Source organism: Chelmon rostratus, chromosome 6, assembly GCF_017976325.1.
Source record: "Chelmon rostratus isolate fCheRos1 chromosome 6, fCheRos1.pri, whole genome shotgun sequence".
In the NCBI taxonomy this organism is placed as follows: domain Eukaryota; kingdom Metazoa; phylum Chordata; class Actinopteri; order Chaetodontiformes; family Chaetodontidae; genus Chelmon; species Chelmon rostratus.
In genome coordinates, this window is record NC_055663.1 from 9,927,857 (window position 1) to 9,954,907 (window position 27,051).

Below are 27,051 nucleotides of genomic sequence, written 5' to 3' on the forward strand. Positions count from 1 at the left end.
TACTGCACAGATTCAACACCTCAGTTTGTCTTCACACTTCAACAGGAGAAAACGTCTCTTTGTAGCGGAAAAATAGGCCGACAGCATTGTGAATGCAAAGTCATGGTGCGGCTTTAAATATATTCAATTAGATTTCCTTCTGTCTATTTCAGTGCATTTGCTGTACCACACAGGGTCCAGTGTGGCATGTTACCTGTGCACCGAATGTCCTAATCCACGAGACACGTGCATTCATAGATGAGGAAATTTAAGGAAATTAGTCCCAGTTGAGAGGAAGTTTCAGATGAGTTATTTAGCTCAGATGTTGTAATGAAGCATTTGTTCCAATTAGGACATGAAGTAGAAGGTAATTTCATCAAATATGTGAGTGTGTGTGTAAAAGGGAGAGAAAGATAAAGAAAGATAAAGCTCATTCAGTAGGGATGCTGTTATCTTTGTATGAATGAAAGTGAGCTCATTGTCTTCAGCACAATTGATCCATCACAGATTTAACTACATTTTTACACAGTGAATGACTTGAAGTCTCTGTTCCTCTGTTTCCTCTGTTTAATCTGCAGTGTTCAAAAGCTCAGCGAGTTTTTCTCAAGTGATGAGATTGGAGACGAGCAGGAGACCAGAGCAATGTTAACCTCTGGCTCCAGCAATCACAACCAAAATAGATACCAGGCTGTGGTAAGTACATCTGTACAGTGTTACACTGCTGGTGTGCGTCCAGGCTGTCTCACTTTGATGTGAATGTTGTTTTCTTCCTTCACCTTATCGTCTTCCTATTAATATCATCATTTACCCCGTTGTCCTTCATGCCTGACACACAACCCTCCTCTAGTCATCCTCTAAAGCTTTCCCTTCATCCTCCTCGTCTTTGTCCCGACACCTCCAGCCCCTGAAGGTGGTGAACCGGAAGCGCCCTCCGAGGGACGACTGGAACAACTACAGCTTACAGGGGGACCATGAGGGCGACAGGCCCTCCCATGACATGGACCAGGACATCTGCATCAAGGTGATAGACAATAAAGGAGAAAATACACTTTGTCTCCAGTTTTTGTCACAATTAATCATGGGTGTAGCAGTTGTGATCTTCAGAGATTTCTTTGCATGAGGGACATTGAACAGATGTATTTTTCTTAACAAGTCATGACATTTTACCAACTGTGGTGATAAATACAAAAGGTACACAGGAAAAATAACATGACAACAACAGTATCAGAATCATCATCACAACATCAAAATTAAAAAAGGGCTGACAGTAATAACAGGAAAAAGGCTGGTTTTGATTACTCCAAAAGAATTCATAGATGTGTAAGAAGTGTAACAGTAAATTATGCAGATCAAAGGGAAGCCTGTAAACTGAGCTTTCTTTAGAGACTGCAGGAATGGGAGACAAAGCCAGAGTGTGTTTTTAAGTGCACTGAGGGACATGGCTTCTGGTAAACTTGGTAGTTAAAATTTATGCATTTTAAAATCCAAAACAGGTAGAAAATTTTGCCTGACATGAAATGTTTGGCCCTATAAAGAAACCTTGTTTTACTTTGAGTTATACTTTTAATAGCATCTACATATCATAATACAGTATGCTGTACATTGTGGCTGTTGTTATGTTTGGAAATAAATCCCATCCACTGTGTTTCAAAAATCATTTTTAATGAACTGTAGGTAAATTATCTTCCTAGCTCCATATCTTGCTCAGTAAAGTGTCAAGCGGCAGTGATTCACCAGCTCAGTTAAGCTCAATTATGGAACAAGGTTACATTTACTTCTTATTGCCTCACTGCCTGATTGAGAATGGCTGACACGTTTACTGGTTACTTGTTAAAGGGTGAGTTAATCTCTGGCACTTGGATGAGTGTGTGCTATGCTCTCCTCAGATAACTAGCGGCTATTTCACCTGGACTGATGGACCGCCAACACTTTCTAATGTGGACATCAAGATTCCTTTTGGTGAGCATCAGACAGTGTGATTCACCTCCTCAGTTCCTGTCCTTATTTTGTTTCTCTATCCAGTTTCCTTCTCTTATTTACCTGTCTACTGTGATATTGCCTCTCGTTCTCATCAAACCTCTCAGGTAAGCTGACAATGATTGTGGGCCAAGTGGGTTGTGGAAAATCGTCTCTGTTGCTGGCAACGCTGGGAGAGATGCAGAGAGTGTCAGGAACAGTCACCTGGAACAGGTCAGCTTTTCTGACAATCAATTCTGATACTTTAAATCACCTGATCACTTTTTGAATCACTTTTTGAATTTGAATGATTGACTTTCCTGTTGCCCTGTCAGTCCGAGAGACTGAGGGTGCTTTCATGCCTGCCTTATTTGGTGTCTTGGTCCAATCCCAAATGAACTCTGGAGCTGTTCAATTGTGGGATGTGAATTAGCAATTTTAACAGTTGCAACCAGTTGGAGAATGACTCTAGGTCGGACCAGGACTAGTGCACCATACTTGCTTATACTTGGCTCGTGGACCTTATTCAGGACCTTCCTGTGTTTATGTTCTTCCTCCTGACCCAAACACTAATATACATATTGAAAATGACCAATAGAGAGCAATAACTGTGAAAAAGCCCTTAAAATTCAGTTAATAAAAGTTTTGATCAGATTTGAATGAGAAAACGAGACCCCCTGTGAAAAGAGTTATGTAGGTATAGGTATAGTTATGATTTTCCTGTAAACATCAAGTTGCTAGGCGAGTGCAGAAGGATGATGCTAAACATGTTTTGTCCTAATTATCTGATATTTACTGTGATTAAGTGTCTCCTATGGTTGAATACAGTAAAATGATGCTCTATGTGTTTCAGGGTTTTCCTTCAACAGGGAAGTGGTGGTCTTATTAAGATTAACAGTATCCATACAGTAGTCACTGCAGCATATCAACCACCTCCCCATCTATTTAGTTACGAAGCAATATGATATACGTGTCCTCAGGGAGACCCATGTACTGCATGTTACAGAGACCACTCTTGCGATGAAATTCAATCAGAGGTGAAAGGTTAATATGAAGAGAATTGCTCCTCTTGGAGACCCGGACTGCTCTGATTCATACTTTTTAAACCTCTCTGGTAATTGGTCTGTCAGGGACGGTTGAGTGCTTTTACTTATGTTTTCTTGCAGCAATAAATTGTACGTCCCTGACAAGCCAATGTAATTAGCATCAAAATCAGACCTCTTAACTTGACATGGCAATATAACACAAATGGATTTGTAGGTCAGTGAAATAGAGCTGATATTGCAGCTTTTATTTTTTATGGCTGACAGATACAGAGGAACGCAAGGGTCCTTTCATGCACCACTGACCCAGAATTAGTCAAAGAGTCATGAGGAATCACAACAGACTCGCTGTGGCTGCAGGCTAGACGCCCGCCTTTTCAGATGGCACCTTCCAAAGCCGTGTTCACACTTTATTTTCTTAAGGTTGCTGGTTTGACAATTACAGTTTTGACTACATCTAGCTCATATTTCCCTGCAGGTTGAAAGCACTTATTATGAGTCACTTAGGACAAAAGCATTTGCTAAACCAGTGTTTCCAGGCCTTTTTAGCAAGTGATTCCTCAAAGAAAAGCAATCTTTACTCGCAACCTCTTGGAACAGATGGGAAATGTCTGAGTTGTGAGCAGTTTTATATATTTATACTCTCATGTTAAAGGTCACTTACTAGCTTTACCCAGAGCTTTCCCCACATCCAGCAGCTTTCTTCAGTGAATTGAAACTGCTCAGTTGTTGTGATCTAAGTAAGAAACCTTAGTCATGTAATGAGACATCATACATCATGTCATATATCACTGAAGAAGGCTGTGGGACAAGGGCGAAAGCTCCAGAAAAAAGCTAGTTTTGCAAATGTCAAGGATAAACCACTATGCTCAAAATTTAATTTTCCTGTATTTCATTATAAACTGGCAAAATGCAAGTGATCTTGAGAGCCTTGTTTTCAGAACTTGTGTTTTCTGAAATGTTATTTTTCTGAAATGTTGCGTTTTGTAAGATGTGTTTTCTGAAATAGTTTGTTTTCATCGCTTTTTGTAGCATGTGGAGTCTTTATTAGAAAGTCGATATCTTGCTGCGGAATGTCGATGTCCAATTAAAATGTATGTGTAAGCTTAAGTCAACCCATTGTATGTAGAGAAGTAGAGCCCATTAGCAATAGCTTAGCTGAAACTGACTTCTCATGTCCTGCTTGATGCATTCAGGGAGTTATTAGCATTCATCTCCCACATCTGAATGTCTCGTCACCTGCCCAGGATAGCACTGCTATCAGTCTCCACATGTCGACAGAGTTTAGTTCCCTTTACTAGCCAGCTCCGCACACACTCACGCAGTTAGTTGCCAGGGCTGTGCTGGCACTTCCTCTGATATTAGATTGGATTGTGCACCGTGCTGGGCGATGAATCCTTTTACTCATCATGTGTCAGGAGAGACTAAGGAGCTGTCATTTAGGCTTTGCCCTGATGAAGCATTCACATACACATTCAGAGGAGTTTGTCTGTGTTTGTTGTTATTGTGCTGCGTCTCGGTCGGGAACATTTATAGCCACACATGAATGAAAAGTTGTATCTGAGAGGGTGAGGGGTACAGTATGAGAACGAAACACAGCAGATGGAAGTCCCTGAGATAAGAAATGCACATAAAGCAAAAGACAACAGAGGATTAATGAGAGCAGCATGTGATTAACAGAATGACTAATCAGAAGAGTGAGCATGCAAGCTTGTCAGATTCATGAGGACGGCCTTGTTGGCTTGTTTGAAGGCGTTTGGTGGCTCTGGGACTCAGCTATTACTGATCAGCTGATGGTGCTCATGTCGTGCTTCCTGAGGACACATGCTGCATGTGTTTATATAATCAAGTAATAAAGAACTATTTGTGGATCGTTTAGTAGCTGTTCTGGAGCTTTTGATCATAGCACATGATCTTCCACAGCAGATGGAGTTACCCAATTTCCATGGAGTTTCCTTTTTTCCTGAGCACTTAAAGGACTCCTTGAAATTGAATGTTCATTGCTGACCTTCGGAAACAGCAGTTGGTAAAACAATCTCATCACAAGCTCCACTATTTGATCTGTGACTTTTTGCAAAGTTTTAATGATGCTTTCTCATCAGTGCAGTTTTGCTTCTGTCTACATTTTTAAATCAAAGTATTTCACTTTTCTCTGAGCTGTTAAGCAATATGTAACATTATAGGAAGTCAAAAAAAGAGTTTATATAGTGATAAAACAGCAGTCAGCATGACAACATCATCGGGAGCAGCTCATGCTTTAAGCTTTTAGTGTCTATATGCTGTGGCAGTTGCTTACAACCGGTCGTTTCCACCACCACTGCCGCTACAGTTGTACAGTTCCTATCCCATGTGCTCCCCCTGGCTCCGGGTGTCTTCCTCGCCCCTCTACTCTCCGACTCCAAACATAGCACAGAGCAGGGTGGGTGTGGGATTTCTTCGTCCTCAAAGTGAACTATCTTTATCTTGACCTCCAGCCAGAGTGATGCAGGTTGGATATCTTGCGTGCAGTAAGATCCACATTCTAAAAACCGGGCAGCATAGCGAGTGATAGTGAGGCTGTGACCCCAAATGATACCCCAAAATGAATGTTTGTAGACAAACGGGAAAGCGTTATCAGCCATTATCAGGCGTGGTCATCGCAGTGAACATGCTCCATTACGCCCCGTCGTCGTTAGGGGTCTGAAATGTTTTAATGATGGATGTTTAAGTTAATTGAAGACAGTTTGAAAATGCGGGAAGTTCCTCAGTCTGGCTTTGATGATTAAACTCGAGTTTCTCACTGCTGATAGAAACTGTCTTGTAGAGCTCCCTCATGTATCCACCTCTAACACCACGTTCAGAACATAAAGGTGTTGATTGACATGAAGGGGAAATCGCCCTCGGCTTCAGTCAGAGATAAAAGCTGTAAGTCATCAGCTCCAGCATCATTATCCTCTTATGATGGCAGCAGGATAAAGACAATCAGCCATCCATTCAGGCTTCAGTGTTTTCCAAGTGTCATTAGTTGATGAGGTCTGATGAGGTACTTGAAGGTTACTTTAATTGTGTGTTGTTAGAAATTGCTCTGTTTAGCCCTGATAACTAATGAAACTTCAATTCATTTTTCCACATTTCTCATGTGATATTTGTGAATTAGGCTTATTAGGTTTTGAGTTTGACAGAAAGGTTGAACTTTTTTATATGACGTATTTCTACTCTTGCCATCCCATTTGAATGTTTTTACTGGACTATAATACTTCCATAATAATCCACAGAAGACAATTCACAAATGTTAACTATGATTCACAAACAGAAGTAATAATCAATCTATCCCCATTGTAAAACCTTTATCATTTTTATGTGAAACGAAGAAACATGTTTACACAGTAAGTTATGCATATTTCCAAATCAAATATTTGTGGATCGTGGTGCACTGGACGTAGTCCAATAAAAGCTAACGTATCCCATCATCTTCAAACTTAGCTCTTAAATGAATTCTTGTAATAATCGACTGATTCCTTCCTTTTGGGAAAACCAGGCACAGCCAGTATTCCTTGAGATTTCTTTGTGCATGGATATGAAAAGACAAGCTCCATGTCATTTAAGATTAAGAGCTTGTTGTAATTTTTTGACATATTTAATAAGTTATATTAGTGTTTTTAATAATGTAAAATGTTGTTATGTAATTTGTGATGCCTTCTTTTTTGCAGATGACAGCTGAACAGTAGTGCTTTGCTCTTTTTTGTGAATTTAAATTGATTTTTGTTTTACCAATTCACACCATATATATATATATATTTTTTTATCTCTACACATTAATTTCAGGGGAGGTGTATTACTGTGTGAGCCTATATGGCTTACTGACCTGTTCTGTTCACTTTTGTTATTTTGTTTATTTATTTATTGTGTTTATATGTTTTTGATAAAAAAAAATAACTGATTAAAATTGTTAGAAACGAATTTAACTGAACTCAATATTGAGGTTTTTGGCTAAAACTAAAAAACAGGATTATATACTGTAAGGTCTATTTTATAATTTCCAATAGCGAGTTTTATTATTTGTCTAACAAAAATTGATTTTATATATATATATATATATATATATATATATAAAACTGTGAATGAATAAAAATAAATTAATGTAAAGCTACGCACAAAAATGTACATAAAGTGTGTTACATACATTCTTCACAAACTCTCCATTGCTGTTGCGATGTATGGGGCTTAATTTCAGTTTAACACCTCCTGAACAGAGCTGCTGACACCGTTCACTTCAATATCTTTTCCTTCTTTTGCAGTCAGTAACACTGGTGTTTATATGTACGCCTGTGACATGTCAGAGCTTCTTAAATGTCAGTCACCAGCTCATGTCCTAACAGCTGTGCTCTCTGCCTTTTTAAAGGCGCTGCAGTAAACTGGTGTAAATCAGCCGACGCTCTCATGCACTCACACGTCATCAGAGTCACCTTCTCAGGACGACTGAGAGAGGTGTCAACTTGTCAAGCCTAAAAATACACTGCGGCGTCTACTGAGCATGTGCAAAGCCCCAAACAACCAATCAGATCTTAATGAATTTTAGAGCTGAGTCTTAATGTGAGTGGTCATGTGCATGTGTGTGCGTGTGTGCATTTCTGTGTGTGTCAACTGTGAGGTATTTGATTTTTCTTAAAATAAGAGCTTTTATTAGTTTTAAGGCATTTTCACGTTCAGTAACCAGACTTCATAAGCCCCCCCCCCAGCCTCAGGGAGTTTTCACTGTATGATTTCTGACTTCTGATGAGGAGCAATTGCAGAATTATATTTTCTTTTCTCCATTTTTTACAGCTTTCCAAATCTGGAGTCTGAGGGAGATGAAAGGTAAGTGCACAGAGTTAAGTGGAAAAAAGCCCAAGCACCTAAACACGTGAAGCACTGCCACCATGTACTTTTCTTCGTGCCTTATAGAACAGTTTCGAACTTGCATGAAAATCTGAGATGAACTCCCGAGGACACATACATTAAAAATGTATTTTCAAAGCGCACACATACTGTCATACACTATTTTAGAGAGAGAGGAAACACTTTTGCTTCAGCTGTTGCACATTAACTTAACAGTGGATGCCATAAATCAGTATTATAAATAAAGCTGTTTATAGATGATAATTGTCAGTGGTTTAGCTAACTAACAGCTTACAATGGTGAACATTTCTATTTGTAGCTCATCCGGCCGTGCCATTCACTGTTTTTTCACTCTAGAACCGCACATGCATACATGCACACATGCACACAGGCATCCATGTTGCATACTGAGCGCCAGTATATCAAACTAGCATTTGACAGCTGGTGTCTTGCCACTGGCTGATGCTGCTCTCTCTGTCTAACCAGACACTGACAGAACATGAAACTTGTGGCTCTGTGTGTCTATGGATAGCATAATGTTTTCAGGGTGTGAGTGTCAACTGCCTGGCGAATAACAGTATGAGGCAGCACATATGTTTGTTTTTATCGTCTAATCGGGCCACAGTGGGCATAGACGGCGTCTATGTGCTGTGTAAACATAATACTGACGTTCACTGCTCTTTAAGTTATGTCATTTAAGATTCATTTAATGAGGCTGTACCTCACCCCATTAACAACCTAATGTTAGTTTGAGTAGTAAAATTTTGCAGAGTCTTGTGATTGGTTTGCTCACTCCATGTAAAAGTGCCTTTTGTCAGGTGGCTGTAACCCTTTACATGCTTGTAAGTGCATGCAGGAAATGCTCCTGAACATTTCAGAGATAGACTGCATGAGTGAAAGGGGCTTTAGATAGCCTCAGCAGTCCCTTTAAGTAAAATTAGATTAGACTACCTCACAACACAACAGAAAGTTAGATCTGTTTTCACTGTTTATTTGATAAGACATTTTACTCACAAATCATTCTTCTCTCAGCTCAAACAGGGCAGCTTAAAGTGAGACCCAAACATAAGATGAACAAGATATCAACGAGCAGCAACAAACACCTCAATAGCCGCAGTACTCGTGTTGACGTACTAATCTCAGCCCGAGGAATCAGATCCTCTGAGAATTGAATGTGTCAGAGTCCGAACGGGCTGAAGCTGATTTCCATGTCAGCAAATTACAGGAAGAAAAATTGGGTGGGGGGCGGGTGTGGGCGTTATTTTTAGGAAGGATAAGATCACAGCTAATGATAGATGTGTTCATGTAGGGCAGTGGTTGGCTTGTTTGTGTTTGGGCTGCTGATGAGCAGTGATATGATTACTCAAGTGAGGGAAGAGTAGATGGTTATGTGTGTGTGTGTGTGTGTTTGTTTTTTGTTAATCATTACAGGAATAAGGTGGAGTTAGTGATTGTCATGTCAATATTCTGTTATGTTTGGCTTAACAGTACAAATTGTGACTGCCTAATGTTTTTTTTTTTGTGTGTGTGCGTGCGTGCGTGCAGTCCCACAGACAGAGATGCGGCAGGGGACGGAGACATCAGGTGAGCTCGGACAACAGCATGCTGCACATACGCATCACTGTTGTGCACAGAGCTAGAAATCCACTGAAGATAACAGAGAAAAAATGATTCCCTCCCACCCCCCTCAGCTGACGTATTGACTTCATAAATTCACCACAGTCTTTTAATGATCCCTGGCTGGACCTGTTCCTTACGCGCTGAAGCTTCTGAGTCCCTGTGGTCTAATGGTTAAACAGTTTCTCAACCCAAACATAGAGAGCAGATTATCGTTTGTTTTTACACGTCTGCATGTGTTTTAAAACCTCCGGTAGGAAGAGAGGTGCTGTGGCCTACGCTTCCCAGAAGCCCTGGCTGTTGAATGCGACACTTGTGGAGAACATCACTTTTGAGATGCCCATGATCAAACCGAGGTAAGACCTCATACCTGCCCTGAGTGGTTTAAAAATCTGATTGTATAATTGTTACATCTGTTGAGGTTTAAACTCCTGTCCACGAGTGCTGCTGTTTGGTAGGTCAAGAAGAGTGTGCAACACACAGTTGTGACATAACCAGAGATATTTTTTAATTTTTGGGGGCATTTTATTATTTTATCAGAGTAGACATTACAGAGATGACAGAAAAATTAGAGGAGAGAGATGGGAAAGGCCTTGTGGCTGACTCAGACATTGGTGGTTGGCGCTGTAAACCCAGAGGCCACCAGGGGACTGCAACCAGAGGTAGATGCAATTCATTACACACACACACACACAAAAATGAGCAAAGTGCTGATGAAGGAAAGTGCAGAAAGGGTAAGAAAGGTAAGTGTTTTCCTGAAGCTGAGATATGAGCTGCCCATAGACACTCATTCTTCAATGTGGCTTGATGGGATGATATGCGGCAGGCCAAATTGATTCAAATGGAGGTCCATGAGGGTTCATTCAGTCTACCGTCATTGATACAATATAAATGTGGTAAACTAAATATCAGAAACAGGACTGTTGTATTAGACTGCATTAGTTTTAGCTAGGTGTGCCTAATAAACTGACTGAAGAAGAGCAGAAGAGTAGTATTTAGTTGATTGATCAATAAAGCATTCAAACAATGTTAGCAGTGCAAACTCTTCTTTTAATCTTAATCGATTTCTGTTGATTTTTTGTGTGTATGTGTTCCACATTGAACACAACCTTCCAGACTGTACCTGTGCATCAGTAGCCACTGTGTGCAAGCTCCTTTCTCCACATGAATTATTGAACTTATTGCTGCAGGGCTGTGATTGTGGCACCTATAATCACAATAAACCTAGCTGCCTGAGGACATTCTCCTTTAAAATGACATTCAGAGTTGTTAATTGTTGTCAAGCCAAGCTGTTAAGCCAAATAAAGGCAATAACCTTCCCGCTCCCTGAGGCCAATGTGGTAAATTAGATGTTTGGATGACTGATTAAGGCCACAGAGTCCAGTTAAAAAAAAAGAAATAAATAAATAAGCCTGGTGGTGACTTTCCAGATAAACTGTTTTGACACTGAGACACCTCAAGCTAGGATTTTTCTTGGCTGAAGGTGTGTAGTGTCCGCTTTGTCACTGTGCAGAGTGTCTGTAGTTTCTTTCCTGGCACAACACAGTATTCAGTTTTCACCTGCGTGGGCACAATCAAAAGTACACACTGACATGCAGTCAAACACGTTCACAATTTTCATCCTCATAACAAATGGTCTCTCTGAAAGGTCAGCTGCTTGCATCTATGGTTGCAGCCGGGCCCGCTCTAACAGACTGTTTTTTTAAAATGCATCTAATGGACCACTGTGCTTTGTTGCTGTGGAGATGTTCTAAAAGGCGATGTTTGCCCACCCTACACTACCTGTCCTCACTGTCTCCTTTGTCATGTGCTTCACGTCTCTCTTCACCTCTGTCTTGTCCTGCTGGCAAAATCCAGATGGTCTTCCCAATTATGTTATTGTGTGGTCTGGCTGTTGTAATCACCCAGATGTTTGTTGCTGTCCCACTCCAGCTTTTGTCCACAAAAGACCAAAGGTTTGAGATTGATAATGAACTTTTTGTCTGCAACAGCCATTATGGCTTAGGTGTAGCTCTGCCTTCATGTGTGACCGTGTTTACAGCTCGACTTCTCTACAGTCTGGTGCTGATTATATTTTAAGCCAATGAACTGAATAATCCTTTTGTAGCGTGCTAACACACTAAATTGAGATGGTGAACATGGGTTAGCATATTAACTTTAGCATTTAGTGCCCAAGAGCAGCCTCACAGATCAGTTAGCATAGCTGTCGACAATTAGTCTTGATACCATGATATTTGCTATTCATTTACATCTGAACTCGAGTGAATGATTGATTTTGTTCACTGAAATTGTTCTGAAATTTGTTCCAGTGTGCATCTCTTTGCACTCAGGGTAAAACCTCTTCTTCATTTTCAGTGTTCTTGGTCATGTTTAGAGACTTTTATGAGTTGTATTATCTGATATAAGATATGTATCAATCAAATTAATGATATCTAAATAATTGGCCACAGTGTTACAAATAAGTAACACTTATTCGTCTGTCCAGTATTAACACCTGCTCTCATCAGTATTCAGTCTGTATTCACTCTGTGTTTGTGCCCGCCAGGTACAAAGCTGTCATCGAGGCCTGCTCTCTTCAGCCTGACATCGACATCCTTCCACAGGGAGACCAGACAGAGGTTGGGGAGCGGGTCAGTATCACAGGAAAGTGTATGGTTTTCTTTCAATTCCTGTGCGATCTTATTATTTTCTGGATCTGGCCATACTGTAGCTCCCACTGTGGCTCACTGTACTGCAGAATCACTTCTGTGCAGCGAGGATTTGATGTTTGTCTGTAGGGAGCTGGCCTGACCTTGTTCAGACCAAGCACTGTCATGTCGGGTTTCTTCATGCACCAGTAATGCAGGAAATAAATGGTGATCTCCTTTGTTACTCTTGGGACAGGTGCCACAGGCATTTATGGATGTAATCATGTCACTCTTTCCTCTTTGTAGTAAAACCTCGTAGTAAAGTCTTCGTCACATGCTTTCCTGCCCTCTGCTGCAGGGCATCATCCTGTCAGGTGGACAGAAACAGCGAATCAGCGTAGCCAGAGCCTTGTATCAGCAGACCAACCTGGTGTTTCTTGTAAGTCTAACACACACACACACACACAGAAAAGCAATGTGTTCAGTTGTTGGACTGCACCTTTACCCTTGTTAGCATGCAGTCTATCAGTATTTACCTGGAATTTACAAGGAATTTACCTGAAGACTCAGATGTGATTCTATTTTTGAAGCCCTTCCTGTGAGACAAAAATAGCAACACACTGTCTTTAGTCCAGCTGAAGGGCAACTTTTAGCTGACAGTTTGAAATAATAATATTAATCACTCTGTATTAAATGTTTATAACTAGGGCTGCAACATTATCAATCTTTTATCCTTTGTCCATTAAATCTTAAAAAGTAGTGCAAAAAATCCTAATTACTCAGCGGCCAGCATGACCTCATCAATTCTCTTGTTTAGTCTGTCTGACAGTCTAAGGCCATAAGATACAAGGTAAATCATTTCATTTGAAAAGCCATAACCAGTGGTTTTTTGGAATTTTTGCGTGACAAATGACTGAAACGATCAATCGGCCAATCAATTATTTGCTGCTCTCACGTGTTTTGGAGATGGACTAGAACACAGACATCCTTGGAGAGAAGTAAAGGAGGACGTGATCACTTTGATTGGTTATGATTTAAAGTTATCACGCCTTCAATTTTTTATAGCAGGTGATGTGTGGACTGTTGTTCGTATAGCAAGTGGAGGATTGATGTAATTAGATGATGCTTTGAAGAAACTGACCTACAATTAATGACAATAGGGGATTCATCAAGATATGGAACCTGGTCTTTGGTGCTTCTGGGCTGGACTTTCTTCAACCTACTTAATAATCCCAGTACTGACCCCCTTTTTTCGTCCAATCAAAACACTTTCCTGACAATTGTCATGTAATTGTGTCTAGTGGTGTCAGTCCTGCTTTGTACCTGTGTGTTTTGTTAAGATGGTTAAATGGTTCGGTATGAATCTTTGGTTGGATGAACGTATTTGTTTTTATTACTAAAAGGCCTTAAGATCCTCATTTCAACTATATTCAGTCAAATGCAATACAAAGACAATACACTTAATGTTCAAATTATTATCTTTATCGCTGGAACAAGCAGAGACGTCCCTGAAAAAGACGTCGTCTGGATAGCAGCATGTGTTGCTCCTAAACCTGCTTGTATCTTTCAGCATTACTGGTGCCTTCACAGACGTTACACACGCCACACTAACACACCATCATACTAACAGATGCTGGCTTTTGAACTTTGCACTGGTAGCAATCTGGATGGTCTTTTCCTCTTTAGCCCAGAGGACACAACGTCAATGACTTCCAAAAACAATTTGAAATGTGCACTTGCAGCACACTTTGGTCAGTCCATCTCAGATGAGTCTTGAGTCTTGCACCTGTAGATGCAGCGATGAACAGTTTTCTGAAGTGCTCTTGAGCCCATGTAGTAATATCATTTCCACAATCATGTTGTTTTTTAATGCAGTGCTGCCTGATGGATCGAAGGTCACAGAGCATTCAGTGTTGGTTTTCAGCCTTGCCCCTTCTGTGCAAAGATTTCTCCAAATTCTCTGGATCTTGTGATGATATTATAGACTGTAGATGGTGAAATCCATAAATTCCTTTCAACTGTGTGTTGGAAAATTGTTCTTAAACTCTTGCTTTATCCTTTATATAATCATGTCTTCACCAAGTGGTGAAACTCGCTCCATCCTTGCTCTTGAACGACTGAGCCTTTCCAGGATGCTCCTTTCATACTCAATCATGATACTATCACCTGTTACCAATCAACCTGTTTACCTGTGGAATGATCCAAACAGGAGTTTTTGGATCATTCCACAACTTTCCCGGTCTTTAGTTGCTCCTGTCCTGACTCATTTGAAATGTGTTGCTGCATCAAATTCAAAATAAGCAGATATTTTAAAAAATCAGTGAAGTTTACTACTGTTAATTAGTTTGAGAACTAAACTGTTATCAGATAACAACTAAGGATTTTTATTGCCATACTTTCATTGCTGCTTATTTAGTTAGAAATATTTATTGTTCTGGAGGAAGATTGGAAGTTTCCCTCTCCTCCTTTCTCCTCCCTTTGAAGTTTTGTCTGTTTATGTATTTTTTAGGATGACCCATTCTCTGCCTTAGACATCCATTTGAGTGACCATCTGATGCAGGACGGCATCCTCAAGCTCCTGAGAGAGGAGAAGAGGACGGTGGTATTGGTCACACACAAACTTCAGTATTTACCACATGCAGACTGGGTAAGCCCAGGGTGTGTGTGTGTGTGTGTGTGTGTCTGTCTGGCTGGCTTGCTCGCTGTGTATGTGTGAAACAGACACATATATTTGCAGCTATTATCCTGACTGATGACATAAACTGTGGAGTTACAGACCCTTTTACTCTTTAATAGCCAAAGTAATTGAGATTGTCCATTTGAGATGCTGTTATATTATTCATGATGCAAACATTATAGTCTTTTCATTTGGGATGCAGACAGTTTATCTCAGAAATATCCCAGAGCGCATAAAGACTGATTTCCAGTGCCAGCTAATACTAAAGATGCATTCCTTCTCTCTAATTTTGTGTGTGTGTGTGCGTGTGCGTGTGCGTGTTTTGATAGATCATTGCCATGAAAGATGGCACCATCCAGACTGAAGGTACTCTGAAGGACATCCAGAACTCTGAGCCTGAACTCTTTGAGCAGTGGAAAACCCTGATGCACAGACAGGACCAGGAGTTTGAGAAGGTGATTAATGACTGGACATTCAAAGTCCTAATGACTCCTTAATGACTTTTTTATTCTTTGCTTTAGGTAATTCAATTAGTTTATAGATTCAGGAGCAACAGTCTTTGGAATGAAAGTTTGATTGCCCGGCTGTTTGCTTAGTGTCTCCACAGAGTGCAGTCTTTGTTTCCTGGTGAACATCACATGTTTATCTTTGTGCCTCCTTTAGGAGACGGTGGCAGCGAGTATGACAGATCTGGAGAGGAAGAACCTTCGCAGGGCCATGTACTCCAGAGAGGCCATCAGGACTGAAGAGGACGAGGAAGGTGAGGACTCACAGGACAAGAGCGTGGCAACATTAAACAACAGTTGGACGGTTGCAATCAGTGTTTTACTGACTTCAGCCTGATCATAATGTGTATGTGGGTGTACACTGATATTAATAAAGACAGTATCATTTACCTTTTGCTGTTGTGTGTATTTGCTGAGGCACACCACCTGTTACACTGAAACTGTAGCTTTATGTTAATGTGAACACCTGCTGCAATGTTTGCAGTCGCTACAAATGCCCTGTGTTTCATTCTGGTCCTTTCGTCTTTATTTATTCTGTCCTGCGTATGCAAAGTAAACATTTTGTGGGTGTTAAAGCTCATTTATGCTCAGCATTAGATGCAGAAACGTACAGAGCCTTCTGCATTTATTTCGTCCGTATATGTGTACGTTTTCTGAAAGCTTACGGATACGGACCAGGGGGCAGTGTTGCCAAAAGGTCAAGAATGACAACCATAGGCCGGAGAAATTTTAACAATAGCCTCTTTCTTCAGGAGAAAGTTATTACAATCTCCTTCACCATCGCCATGTCTGTGCTCAACTCTTGTGCTGTAACTCTTGACTCTGAGCTGCCCACTAGTGGATGTATTAACATCCAGGCCCACATAAAGGATGCATGGAAGTAAATGGGCAGTGATGGTTACATTGATTGAAATGGACATATCTATTTTGGTATGTAAAGGGAGCATAAATGAGCCTTTAATGCTCCAGGCCTTACTGATCTCTCTGGCTTTGGTGTCTTGGCTTCTCTTTAGATTTTGTCATGAACCAGATATGACACCACCTTCTCTCTGGCGGCCTCCTGCTGTGGTCAAACACTGAATCTGATCCTTTTCAGTATCTGTGTGTGTCTCTGCTGTTGAATGTGCGGCCGTCGCAGAAGATGCTGAGGCGCGGTGGCTGTACTCTTTATCTGTGTTTTGTGTTGTCTCCCGCGTGCTGGTGGCACCCCTGCGTGGACTTGTGCGATGGCTCCTGCATCAGGTGCTGCCTTCATGTTCGATCGAGCAGGTGTGCCCAGAAAGCATGGACTGAAAAGAAAAGAAAAGAAAAAGTCTGTGGCATCTTGACGCTGCAAGCAAATCGCAGTCAGCTTCTCCCACCATCCTAGAACCTCATCTTCCATTTAGTCGCTTATTTTTCTCACTTCTCACCCCAAACATTTGTCACTCTGCTCCTCAAACACTACTTAATGCCAGCATGATTGTTTAGTAAATGATGGCAGCAGTAGTGCGTTTAGCCCTGCCAGTCATTCACTGTCCCTTTCTTGCCCTCCTCTACTCTCTTCTGCCTCCTCTCTGCCTCCACCTTGTCTGAACTTCCTAGACTCCCACATGCAGCCTCATGCTCCAAAGCTTGCCGCATGATGTGATGTGATATATTTACAACAGGGTTGGAGAGGAGGCGGGAGGTCGTTAATAGCTCCTCAACTCCTCGGGGTGTCATGGCTGCTGCGTTTGCCCCTGAAAAACACGCCATTGATGGGAATGAGCATCTGCTTGGTGTTGGAGACCATGAATAGAGATACTGTAGCCTGTAGCTTACTTCCTCTGTGGTTTCTCCTCTCCTTTGGCCCTTTTTCTCTGTTATTCTCTCTCCTCTCTTCTGTCCTGTGGTAGTAGCGGTTCTTCAGACAGACACATGAGGACAAAATCTGAGAAATGTGTCCAAAAAAAAATGAAGGACGGAGAGAGCAAACAAAGATAATGAGATATCAGGGAAGGGGGTAGGAGGAGGAACGTCAGGGAGGATATGAGCAGTGAGTCACTGCAGTTAAATACAGAAATAAGTAAAAAACAAATCCGTATTTTAAACCAAAATAAATCTGTTTCTCGGCCTGATAAAAGCGAAACTAAACCAAGACTCCATAATGTTTTAACTCCTCTTTGTCTTGATCCCAGAGGAGTCTTTGGAAAGCGACGACGACGACAACCTGTCGCAGGTAATGCGTCAGCGCGCCACCATCCCGTGGCGCTCCTGTGGCACCTACCTGTCCTCGGCCGGACTCCTCCTGCTCACCCTGCTCCTCCTGTCCCAGCTCCTCAAACACTCCCTCATGGTCGCCATTGACTACTGGCTGGCACACTGGACGTCACATGTCATTGCGGCCAAGATTGAAGCCACAGCTCGAAACTGCTCTGTCGTTCAGGTGAGAGACCACTCCGAATTGATTTGTTGTCATTGAAGCGTTTCTGTGTTGATGTGTTTATGACTCTAATAACTTTTCGGCTTGATTGTCACAGCTTTTAAGGGGGCACATTTCAATCATTTGGATAATTTTTCAAGAAAAAATGATAAAGCCAGTGGATAAATCTAAATCAAAGATAAATCTGAGGGATCCCCGAGACGTTTGTTGGAATGTTAAACACTAAAGAATTTTACGACACAATTGATTTTTTTCCTCCAGTATATGTTTTTTGAAAAAAACATTGGATTGTTTTAAATGTCATTGAAAATTTATCAAAATTAGACAATTTGATCAATTTAAAGCTCAAAACTTATTTTGAAGGGTTCACAAGCCAAAAAGGTTGCAAACTGAATATTTTGACACAGACAAAAGAACTGTGAGGACAATTGTCATATGCATTTTATTTTCTGTCATTTTATAGACCAAGCAATTAATTGATACATCTGGAAAATAATCTGCGATTTAACCAACAATTAAAGTAATAGCTGCAACCCTTTTTACAGTAAAATAAACTTGTGTAGAAAACAGCTGATCATGTTCTTATGTTATCATTATGCTATTTTCTTGCCAACAGGCCAGAGTGAGATTATATAGAGTTTTCTCACTGATTCTCCTTTGATTCTCAGTCGAGCTGAGTTGACCTAAAACACAAACACAGACGCTGCCAAGTCCAGATGGAGCGTTCGCTAACACACCCCAAAGCAACTGCAGCTCAGACTCATCTGTATGTTAGAGGTGCAAGAATGGAGTCTCTGCGTCAAGATGAAAAGACAGTCTATGAATGGATGTTTCCTGCTTTAAGAGGCTTCACATGGGGCTGTGAAGGACGGCTCGGGGAAAGTGCTGCTGGGAAATTTTCAGATTCAGAGGTTGATTTAATGTAGATGGATCAAAACGGCGTCTCCATGAGGCTTTTAATCCACAAATGAAAAACGTGCCAACTGATGTGACCTGAAACAAAACTTGATCCTGATCCTGAGAAGTGACTGGAAGGCAACTTGTCACCTGCATAAACTTCTGTAACCTTTATTCAGTCTGAAGCTCGTCTTTTTTCAGTCTGCCCCAGTTTAGCCTCTGACTGCCGCATACACACACATTCTCATGCACACAGAAAACACACACATTTAATGAAAGCAGAGGGTTGCACACACACACACACACACACAGGCACGCTCAGAAATAAATACTGTCGAAGGTTAAGCTGCGTCGTTCACACGTAGGCGACCACAGCAGCTGTTTGCAGGTCATCATGTTCCAGGTTCAGTGAAGCAGCTCTAATATTAATAGATACATATGAGATGCTTGTGTGTCTTTGTTCCTCTCGTGTGCGTGTCTGTCTGTCTGTCCTATGACCTGAAATGCTGGGTCACATTACACACAGTCATGAAGGCTGTAGACAGAGTCAGCTGGGGTTTGGAGACAGCAGGTTAGAGTGTCCTCCTGTCCAATACAAACAGCGTAGCCCTCTCTCCTCCACTGCTCTCTCACACACACAAACACAAAACACGCACACTAAATGTACAGTTAAGTGCAGATAGATTGCCAAGGACATCATGTTTGGCTGCACTTCAGCCCGTATTTGCTCGGTTTATCTAATCTCTGTTGTGCCGTAGCCTAATCTGTGAAGTCCTGTTCTGCTATCAAACACAATACTTACTCTTCATGTAACTGTCAGGCTGCCGTCTGACAGCACAGGCAGCGGTTTTGAATCTACATGTTCCCGTCACTGTAAAGTAACCGAGAGCTAACAGATCATCTGCACCGTTTCTGTCTTTCGTAGAGTCTGGAAATAAATTATATTGTTGATGTTTCTGGTGTGGATTAGTCTGCCTTATGAGCAGCTGAAGTGCGTTTTTTCTCTGATATTGTTTATGATCTATTTGCCTTGTTATAGAGATCCAATCAGTTTTTAACCATATGCATTTGAGATTTATTTCCATACAAAACTGAAGCATTTTAGTTGTCAATGTAGAGTCATAATTCTGTGTTTCAAAACAGAATACAAAACTTTAGCCTTGCATTGCTGATGTACACAAACTACACAGTGTAGCTGTCCAGTGTGTTAAGTGTAATCCTGTTGATCATTTTGTGAGTGGTATCACAAAAAATTGACGAGAAATTGGAAACTCTGAGCTTCTTTTTTGTTTAAATGCTGCCAGACCAGCTTTAAAGCTTCACTGGCTTTGTCACATTAGATAGCTAATTTTTAACCAGCCTCAGAGTTAATTATGCTTATAATTACAGTACGTGCCAGCTGAGTGACAGGAACGCCCCCGCTCGCTCTCGCTTTCTCACACACACACACACACACACACACACACACACACACACACACACACAGTCATGTCTTTAATCCATATTTTATATACTCTCTCTGTAGGACTGTGGCTTCAGCCACTCATGGTATCTGTCAGTGTTCAGCGTGCTGTGCTGCCTGGGCATCGTCCTGTGTTTGGCCACCTCTGTGGCTGTGGAGTGGACTGGCCTCAAAGTGGCCAAGGAGCTTCACCACAGCCTGCTCAACAAGATCATTCTGGCCCCCATGAGGTACAATGCTCTGTGTGTGCGTGCGTGCATGCGTGTTTTGCAGCTCTGCCTTATGACCTGTGAAAGAGAGATGTGTGCTTGCCGACACTGTGTGTGTGCTCAAACACATCATTTAAATAAGGAAACACAGTTAAAAGCACCTTTTTTCACCCCATTACTCAGAGCACCATCTGCTGTCCCTTATACAAGCCCATCACTTACAGAAAGACACTCACGTTTATGTAACACATCGCATGTAATACATATACACAGCTGCATAAACAGATATTTCACATCTAATATTATCTTATTGTGAGCACATAGAAATCCCTAAAATATAATGATAATCACTCAGGATTTTGCATATTTTTGGGAATAATATTTTCTGGAAAAATGCAACTGTTTTGAAATTAAAATTATTAATAAAATTAGATTATTAAATTAAACTGGATTCCTGAGAAGCAGCAAATAAAGTAGTATAAAAACAAAAGGAACAGCTATTATAAAAGATCTGAAGATCGGATTTGTGACTTTTAGAGGACACTGAACCTGTTTTCATGTCTCCAGGCTGTTTGAGACGACTCCACTCGGCAGCATCCTCAACAGGTTTTCCACAGACACAAACACCATCGACCAGCACATCCCCACCACCCTGGAGTGCCTCGCCCGCTCCACCCTGCTGTGTGTGTCCGCCCTGGGCGTCATCTCCTACGTGACCCCCGTCTTCCTCATCGCCCTCCTGCCGCTGGCCGTCGCCTGCTACTTCATCCAGAAATACTTCCGGGTGGCCTCCAGGTGAGTGAGCTGGGACAGACGGACGGATTTCACAGACTAAGTTTTCATCATCAAATGTTGGATTCAGGCCTGCAGCTTCCACTGAGGACACCAAGCTTTTGTCCAGCTGTGTTTCTCTGGGATTGTTGGGGTTTTAACAACCTGAGGAGGAGTGTACGCTCGACAATTACACACAAATTCTAGTGTTATTTATGAATCATTATATTTGAATTTGACCTTTTCTGCCCCAAAATATAATCACATTTCAATAAAGTAACAAGCATGATGTGTTTGAACAGCTGAATAAATAACCTCCTCCAACCTTACGACCTTTGATATTAATTGCACTCTGCTTCAGTTGACATTTCCCTCTCTGCTGTGTCCTCTGTCTTCTGGTCAGGGACCTGCAGCAGTTGGAGGACAGCACCCAACTCCCCTTACTCTCCCACTTCTCTGAAACAGTGGAAGGTCTCACCACTATAAGGGCCCTCAGGTAATTAGGGGTTGAATTATCTTATCTGAATGAGCACTATAATTAGAGGACTATTGTACAGGTTTGTTTAAGAGGGATATAATCTCTCAGAGTCTCCCTCCACTCAAAAATGTGTAAACTTCACTGTGTGGAGTTTGACACTAGAGGACTGTTTTCACATGAATCTGCTGAACTAGGACAGTTTTCCTCTGCTGCCTGTTCTCTGTTTGACTTGTTTATGTGGAAACATGAAGCCTCCAGTGCACATGAAGTAGGAGGAGGAGGATCTTGAACCTAGAAGTTACACTTTGTTACTCAAATATTTGCATATTCATAGATTATGAAGATGTAATTGTAAGAAAGTTTAACCAGGCAATTGCACTTTTTGTACATATATGACATATATCAAATTATTTGTTTATCATTTATTTATTTGTCTTCCAACAGAACTGGAGTTCAACATGCTGTCTGTATAGTCAGATATTGCTGAATTGCTTATCTGAATTCAAACATCTTCATTTTCAGTGCAATTAAGATTAATTTTTGTAAGGTATTTTCTATTCGAATGACCATTTCCATAAACTCTAGAGTGTCTGTTGTATTTATCTACTTTTAGTTGATATTTTGTCCCAAAATCCACGAGTCTGCATATTTAATCCTGGGTTGTAGGACTTTGGATGCAGTGGTGGATGGTGAAAGTATTACTGTATGGTCATTTTAACGTGTGACTGCATCTTTCTCCATTGACAGGTACGAGCCCCGGTTCAGACAGAGGTTACTGCAGTTCACTGACGCCAACAACATCGCCTCTCTCTTCCTCACAGCCGCCAACCGTTGGCTGGAGGTCCGCATGGTAACGTTATTATTATTATTTAAAGTTCAGATCAGTTCTGTGTTCGGGTTGTCAGACAGCAGCTGCTCCACATTTTTGTTGATGTCGCTGGAAAATTGCTCCCTCTGTTGGGAAACTGAAAAACTGAATCTTTCATCATCTCATTCACGCCACATCCATGTTAATGTGATGTTTTATGTATGGACTGCCTGTCGATCACAGCATCAGAGGGAGAAACGGTCACATGTTATGGCTTCGTGTGCACAGATGCAGAAGAAGACACCCAGGCTTTTTGTCCATCTTTGTCTTTTGTGTTGACAATGAGTTGATCTCAAATAATGGATCCCCTTTAGTTTCATTTACCCTTTTGAATTATTCAGTGATGCTTATCTTGTTGCTGTAACATCTCTCTCTCTCGCTCTCTCTCTGCAGGAGTATGTCGGAGCCTGTGTGGTGTTGGTGGCAGCTGTAGCCTCCATCACTAACTCTCTCTACAACCAGCTGTCCACCGGTCTGGTGGGGTTGGGACTGACGTACGCACTCATGGTGAGACTGTGTGTGTGTTTGTTTTGTTACTCTTATTGTCCTGCAATACAGGTGGTTCTATAAACTTAATATTATAGTTAATTATATTTTTAACTATGCTTATAACTCCTTATTTTTGGGTTTTAACTACAAAGAAGAATATATCATTTTATCAAATATTAAAAAGCAGACATACAATCAAATCTGGATGAACATCAATTTAACAATGATTACAGTTTAACCATTACTTGTTTTTTGCATACGTGTTTACATACAGTTTACATGTAGTTTTTTTATTATTAAATACATTGGGTGGAGATGGAGAACAACTGTGGATGCATAATGGCTCATTTGCATTTTCTCCCTCCTTTTCTTTTCTTGCCAGGAAATAAAAAACCTTTTAAATATGTTGGAAGGTAAAATCCAACTGAAAATCACTGTAAACATATCCACTTGTTAACTTATTATTAATAGCTTGAAATTAATATAAGCTACTGGATATTGAAGTGTCCGTTCGTTTCACCTCTTCATCCATAGTACAAGATGTTTGTGTGATGTCTGAAGCTGAAGAGCTTTTTTCTGGAAACACGTAAAATCAAATTTAATCTCTTACAGCCTGCAGTGCAACAACAACAGCAGCACTGTCCAGTCAGTGGCCAGAATTAGTTATGGTTTTTGAAATTTGATGTCATCAGATCAGTTCTTCTTCAGCACCAACATGCAATCATTAATTTACGCATGAAACTTGTCTTGACTTCCCCTCCTCCTCCCCCTCCCTCCATGTATCAGGTATCCAATTACATGAACTGGATGGTGCGTAACCTGGCAGACATGGAAGTGCAGCTTGGCTCAGTCAAGAGGATTAACGGCCTGCTCAAGACCGAACCGGAGAATTATGAGGGGCTGCTCAGTGAGTGCAGCAACACACTCACACTTCCATCCTGAAATTAAATCTTCCACTAATTCAGCAGGTGCACAAAGAATAAATCTCATCCGCCTTCTCGTTTGAGGTTGAAGGTTCTGTGATTTCCTCCTCAGGATGAAGTCTAAAGTTAGACTAGACTTACACCACATTCATCATTGTCATGTGAGGTGGGGTATCACAGTGCTCATGAGAAATGTATCTTTATCCTCTGTCGGCTGTTTTTTTAATCAGTTAATGCAGTTATATCCCCTAATAATCTATCCTACATGCATGTTTCTTTTCAGCCAGAGGGGTATTGCACCAGGAGGCCAGTGGCTTTAACATTAAAATGCATTGGTAATGAATTTAAGTATGTTAATCGGCTCCAACAATTTTACACCCCAGAAAAAATGACCCAAAAACAGAAGGACTGAGTCTTTCCAGGATGCTCCTCTCATACCCAATCATGATACTATGACCTGTTACCAATCAACCTGTTTACCTGTGGAATGATCCAAACAGGTGTTTTTGGAGCGTTCCACTACTTTCCCAGTCTTTTGTTGCTCCTGTCACAACTCGTTTGAAACATGTTGCTGCATCAAATTCAGAATAAGCAGATATTTACAAAAATCAATGAAGTTATTGAGGTATTGAGTATATGTCAAATATTACAGCAAGTTATTACATTCTTGTTTTATCTACGTTTAATCACAGCCTCCCAACTATTTTGGAATGGAGGTTGAAGAGAAAACATTTACAAATCATTACATTGCCTGAGCAGCTGCTGCTATCCTCTAGTTTTTGGCTTCTCAAGGAGTTATAAAAATGATGTTTCTGTGTCCGCCTCAGCTGTGTCTCAGGTCCCTGACGGCTGGCCCCGACAAGGAGAGATCAAGATCCAGAATCTGAGCGTCCGATATGACGCTACCCTGAAGCCTGTGCTCAAAAATGTCAACGCACACATCAACCCAGGACAGAAGGTAACTAAACTGTGTGGTTAAAACTGGAAACAAAGCACAAATGGCAGAAGATAAAGTAAATGCATGATCGATTGTTGGTGACTTTTTTGTTTTCAGGTGGGGATCTGTGGCAGGACAGGCAGCGGCAAATCCTCTTTTTCGTTGGCCTTCTTCCGCATGGTGGACATGTTTGAGGGTACAGCACGACATTAACACTTGTATTGAACTCACTGTAATGTTAAATGACTTCAGATACTATGAAAAGGCTTTTATGTGCAACACTAGCGAGAAAATGTTCTGTTTGTTGATGTTTTAAATGCAGCAAATTTTCTCTCTTTTACTGCAATTTGTAATCATGCTTTTGTTTTCTTTCACAGGGAGGATTGTGATTGATGACATCGACATCGCCAAGCTGCCTCTGCAGACCCTCAGGTCTCGCTTGTCCATCATCCTCCAAGACCCCATCCTGTTCAGCGGCACCATCCGGTACGATGCCCTTGGCCTCGTCATAGAGGTTTAGGTTCTGCGATACTGATAATCTGAAGTAGTTTTCGTACAAGGGAGTGAACACAGAACATTTCCAGATACAGGATGAGTTGGCAAACCTTGACACACTTCAAAGACACTTATCTGAAGCATGAGTGGAGCTGAGGGTTTGTAGATTAGAGGACATTCCTCTGAAAACTCCACTGCAGAGGCTTATTTTTAGACTCCAGCTGCAGTGACCATAAAAGCTTTGTCATGTTGAGGAGGAACAGAGGAGGAGAAATTAAAGGTAGCTGTTTGATGCTGTCAGACTGTAGTTTTGGATATTTCAGTCAACTCATGTTAAAGCAGACTTTATTTACATGTTTGGTGTCTCGGCTCTGGTGGCATCACTTCCCTAATTTGATCTTCACTTCTTTAAAGAGTAACCACACACCCAAATTCTGCTCGTTGCTCGGTCCCTCCATCCCAGCATAGTTGGTGCTGTAAGATCTATGAAGTGTGTGACGTGGGAGGTAAGGAGACACCAACCAGAGTGACTTGCTGACAGCGTGACAGACTGACCGCCACTCAGTGTGGCAGGAGAGAGACAGAGAGAAAATGTCTATTTCTGTTTATTCCGACTGGCTAAAAGGTGGTGTGGCATATCACAAACATACTCTCACACATAACTTCCAAATGGATTCACAGACTTGTGGAAAGGTTGGTTGTGAGCCAGAGGAAGGCTGATTAACTGGCAGTGGGGCTGACCCTTTGCATAACTCATAAACCATTTATCATACAGCCTTGCAGGAGCCGCCAGTGGGTCCACAAAGCTGTGCCCACCCTATGCCAACTGCAATTTTTAATCTATTGAGGCTGGAATTTGCCATGGAGGTCAAGTGCTTGTGAGTTTGTGTGTGTGTGAATGCTTGGATGCATGCATGCACGCGGTCGCAGCTATTGAAGTCGCGCTTGTTTCTATCAATTTAATGATGTGAATGAGTCCTGAACATTTGGTTCTCCGTCAGCATTGGACCTGTAAGATTCAGGATGATTTTAAACTGTAGATGTAGGTGTGTTAAGCCATTTTCAACCCATATAAATTTGGTAAGAAATGTCAATATTAACACCATGACTGATATGTTTCATCACAGGACGGTCATATAATTTAGTTTAGGCTCAAAAAACAAGTTTAAGTGCACACTACCTCTTGAACTTTGATGTTATTGTTGAATGAGTATGGAGGAGGAGGAGGAGTAGAATGAGGGTTTAGGTTGGAGATACATTCTACAGCTAATAAAGTACCTGCTCAAGTGTATTAATGTGTGTGTGTGCAGGTTCAACCTGGACCCAGAGATGAAGGCTACAGATCAGATGCTCTGGGAAGCTCTGGACATTGCTCAGCTGAAGCCTGTCGTTAAATCCCTTCCAGGAGGCCTGGGTGAGGAAATGTATTTGTTTAATGGACATGTATTAGGCCCTTGTGGGGACATAAATTTCTCCACACAGTCGCATTGTGGGGACTCGTCTTCCTTATGGAGACGAAACGAAAGACCCATAACGCACATGTTAGCACCTGTTAGCATGCTAAACTAAGATGGTGAACATGCCATCTTAGTGCAACTGTTACTTAGCTTTAATGCCATAGACGAGACAGTGCTCATATTAACACCTTTATTACACATGTAACTGTTCATAGTTATTTTGATACACATGGTAGCAAATGATTCAGTATATAAATCAACTGTGTGGCTCTAATCTGTGCAATACACGCAATAATTCCTTCTCCGTTGTCACATGTGAGCTTCACATCTGTCGGCTGCTCTGGCGTCTCCATACAAAGATCAGGCTGCTGTAACAGAATACATGAGCATTAATGTTTT

The 27,051-nt window shown here is 41.3% G+C and overlaps 1 protein-coding gene across 4 annotated transcripts in view; it reads left to right on the plus strand.

Moving 5' to 3' along the window:
• The window catches only part of abcc8 (ATP-binding cassette, sub-family C (CFTR/MRP), member 8), a 61,321-nt gene that overhangs the window by 31,907 nt on the left and 2,363 nt on the right, over window positions 1–27,051 (plus strand). Inside the window, exons 14-37 of one of the 4 annotated variants that reach the window (XM_041938242.1) lie at window positions 558–672; window positions 881–1,000; window positions 1,866–1,938; window positions 2,064–2,169; window positions 7,782–7,814; window positions 8,882–8,887; window positions 9,393–9,419; window positions 9,710–9,808; window positions 11,998–12,082; window positions 12,438–12,518; window positions 14,589–14,726; window positions 15,086–15,211; window positions 15,420–15,516; window positions 17,422–17,669; window positions 20,089–20,255; window positions 20,802–21,029; window positions 21,409–21,501; window positions 22,231–22,333; window positions 22,745–22,858; window positions 23,627–23,747; window positions 24,591–24,721; window positions 24,818–24,896; window positions 25,078–25,186; window positions 26,506–26,609. In XM_041938242.1, the coding sequence (XP_041794176.1) occupies window positions 558–672; window positions 881–1,000; window positions 1,866–1,938; window positions 2,064–2,169; window positions 7,782–7,814; window positions 8,882–8,887; window positions 9,393–9,419; window positions 9,710–9,808; window positions 11,998–12,082; window positions 12,438–12,518; window positions 14,589–14,726; window positions 15,086–15,211; window positions 15,420–15,516; window positions 17,422–17,669; window positions 20,089–20,255; window positions 20,802–21,029; window positions 21,409–21,501; window positions 22,231–22,333; window positions 22,745–22,858; window positions 23,627–23,747; window positions 24,591–24,721; window positions 24,818–24,896; window positions 25,078–25,186; window positions 26,506–26,609 (2,603 nt within the window). Of the gene's footprint in view, window positions 1–557; window positions 673–826; window positions 1,001–1,865; window positions 1,939–2,063; window positions 2,170–7,781; window positions 7,815–8,881; window positions 8,888–9,183; window positions 9,214–9,380; window positions 9,420–9,709; window positions 9,809–11,997; window positions 12,083–12,437; window positions 12,519–14,588; window positions 14,727–15,085; window positions 15,212–15,419; window positions 15,517–17,421; window positions 17,670–20,088; window positions 20,256–20,801; window positions 21,030–21,408; window positions 21,502–22,230; window positions 22,334–22,744; window positions 22,859–23,626; window positions 23,748–24,590; window positions 24,722–24,817; window positions 24,897–25,077; window positions 25,187–26,505; window positions 26,610–27,051 lie in introns of all 4 variants that reach the window. The other 3 variants (XM_041938240.1, XM_041938241.1, XM_041938244.1) reach the window with 3 other exon arrangements.